Below are 1,817 nucleotides of genomic sequence, written 5' to 3' on the forward strand. Positions count from 1 at the left end.
TTCCAGGGTGCAAGCCAGTAATGGTCAGGACCGGCCGGAGGAAGAAAAAAAAATAAATAAATAAAAAATCTGCGATTTTTCCCCTCGGCACGTCAATACATTCGGTTAGATATAGAAAAAAGTGTAAATAAATAGTCTATGAGTACAATAAAGATATCTTATAATTCAACCAAAGATATATTTTATGAACCTACGATGATATTGTTGATGGGAATGTGGATTAATTTGACGAAAAATCCAATGAAACCCATTAGACAGAATCCTATTGCGGTGGCAATAGCAATTTTCTGAAATTCTGAAACAAGAAGTATTTGGTTAAAATAAATTTACTTGATTGATCATGAAAAACTGTCCAAACATAGTCATTTACACTTACTAAGCAGGGAAAACATTGTCACATCTCCCCATCAATTAAAATTACTGATTGCGTTAGAATACTAACTTAAACAAAAATGAGAATATACTGAAATTAAAAAGTATGATGGAGGATTTTCATTTATTAGGAATTTCAGGCAGTTATAGTATGAATACTTTCTGCTGATTCAAATTTGATGCTTTGCACTAATGCGAATGGTTTACCTTTTCTGTCTGGTTTGGTGCACCTCTTCACCAATCGAAGCGAGTCCTTAGAGAACTGACGACCAGGTTCCAAAAAGTTCCTAACTTGATCCATTTTCTGCAACAAAAGGATGTATTATTTATTTATAATCAATATGTTTTGTGAATACTAGTAACTGGCCTTCGTTGGTTTTTTTCAACTAGGATTTAGATGTTGGAAGCTTAGATTTAAATAGTTATTATTGTATAACTGGTCCAATGAACAAGTAGGTGACTACTTCTTTAGCAGCGGTTCTCAAACTTTTTGGGCGACGGAACCCTTTAAAAAAATTAAATTTGCTATTTACGTATTTTGCTGTAATGTTATTGCTAATTTGCTGTAATGTATGAAAGTGCTACAAGATGATTGTAGTACTTTCATACATTACAAGAAATTGACGCCATTTGTCTGGATATGTTACTGAGGCATGCTGGAAAAGTACGGAAAATAAATAAAATTAAAAAAATCAGATTATTTTTCCAATAAATTAACAGTTGAAAATCCACTTTAAACTTTGTTATTAAAGAATATTTTACAGTTGTTAAATTATTGTTAGTTGGTTTATTTGGCAAATTAATAGAATACTAACCCTTACATATAAAACATTTAATATAGATAGATAACTCATTGAATTGATTACGCATTGAAATGCAGGTATTTAGATCAATACTTTGGGAATTCAATTGAAAATTTTAATGTAAATACATATATTGAATTGTTCTCAATTGATTAAATTCCCGAATTTATAGTCCTATTAGCAATTAGCATTAGTACGTCGTTTGTAGGTGCGAATCTAAGACTTTGTGGTCTAATGTATGATTTCGGTTTTGGCAAATATTTCAGTTTCTAGTAGAAATAATTTTTTTACATTTTCCGTACACCAACACCCAGAGCCGTTTTTGAATCACCGTGAATAGCTTTTACCGTTTAATTATATCACTCTCAGTTAGGATTTGAAAGCTAGTGTAGGCACCAACATATTTTTTTATTAAAACATGTTAATTCTAAAAAATAATTAGTTAATTGGAATTGAAATTTGAGTATATGAATATTTTTCCTAAATATTATGATGTGGTTGATATATTTCCTCAGATCTTTGAAATTTTTTTTAAATATAACACAAATGTAATTATGTATATTGTTTTAAAGATTGTCGGTCACTTTAGCGCCAGTTACATAGAAATTGAACTTGGTGTATAAATAAAACAACAGGCTCCAC

At 30.2% G+C, this 1,817-nt stretch overlaps 1 protein-coding gene across 1 annotated transcript in view; it reads right to left on the bottom strand.

The window, feature by feature from the left end:
* LOC109534435 (protein transport protein Sec61 subunit gamma) overlaps positions 1-1,817 on the bottom strand; it is a 4,607-nt gene that overhangs the window by 871 nt on the left and 1,919 nt on the right. The window contains exons 2-3 of the mRNA XM_048670098.1: positions 580-676; positions 100-295 (exon numbers count right to left, since the gene is read on the bottom strand). Of these exons, the coding sequence (XP_048526055.1) occupies positions 183-295; positions 580-673 (207 nt within the window). The 5' untranslated portion in view covers positions 674-676 and the 3' untranslated portion in view covers positions 100-182. The remainder of the gene's footprint in view (positions 1-99; positions 296-579; positions 677-1,817) is intronic.

Source organism: Dendroctonus ponderosae, unplaced genomic scaffold (genome assembly GCF_020466585.1).
Source record: "Dendroctonus ponderosae isolate FM_Combo_2020 unplaced genomic scaffold, Dpon_F_20191213v2 Dpon_F_20191213_1, whole genome shotgun sequence".
NCBI classification, from domain to species: Eukaryota; Metazoa; Arthropoda; class Insecta; order Coleoptera; family Curculionidae; genus Dendroctonus; species Dendroctonus ponderosae.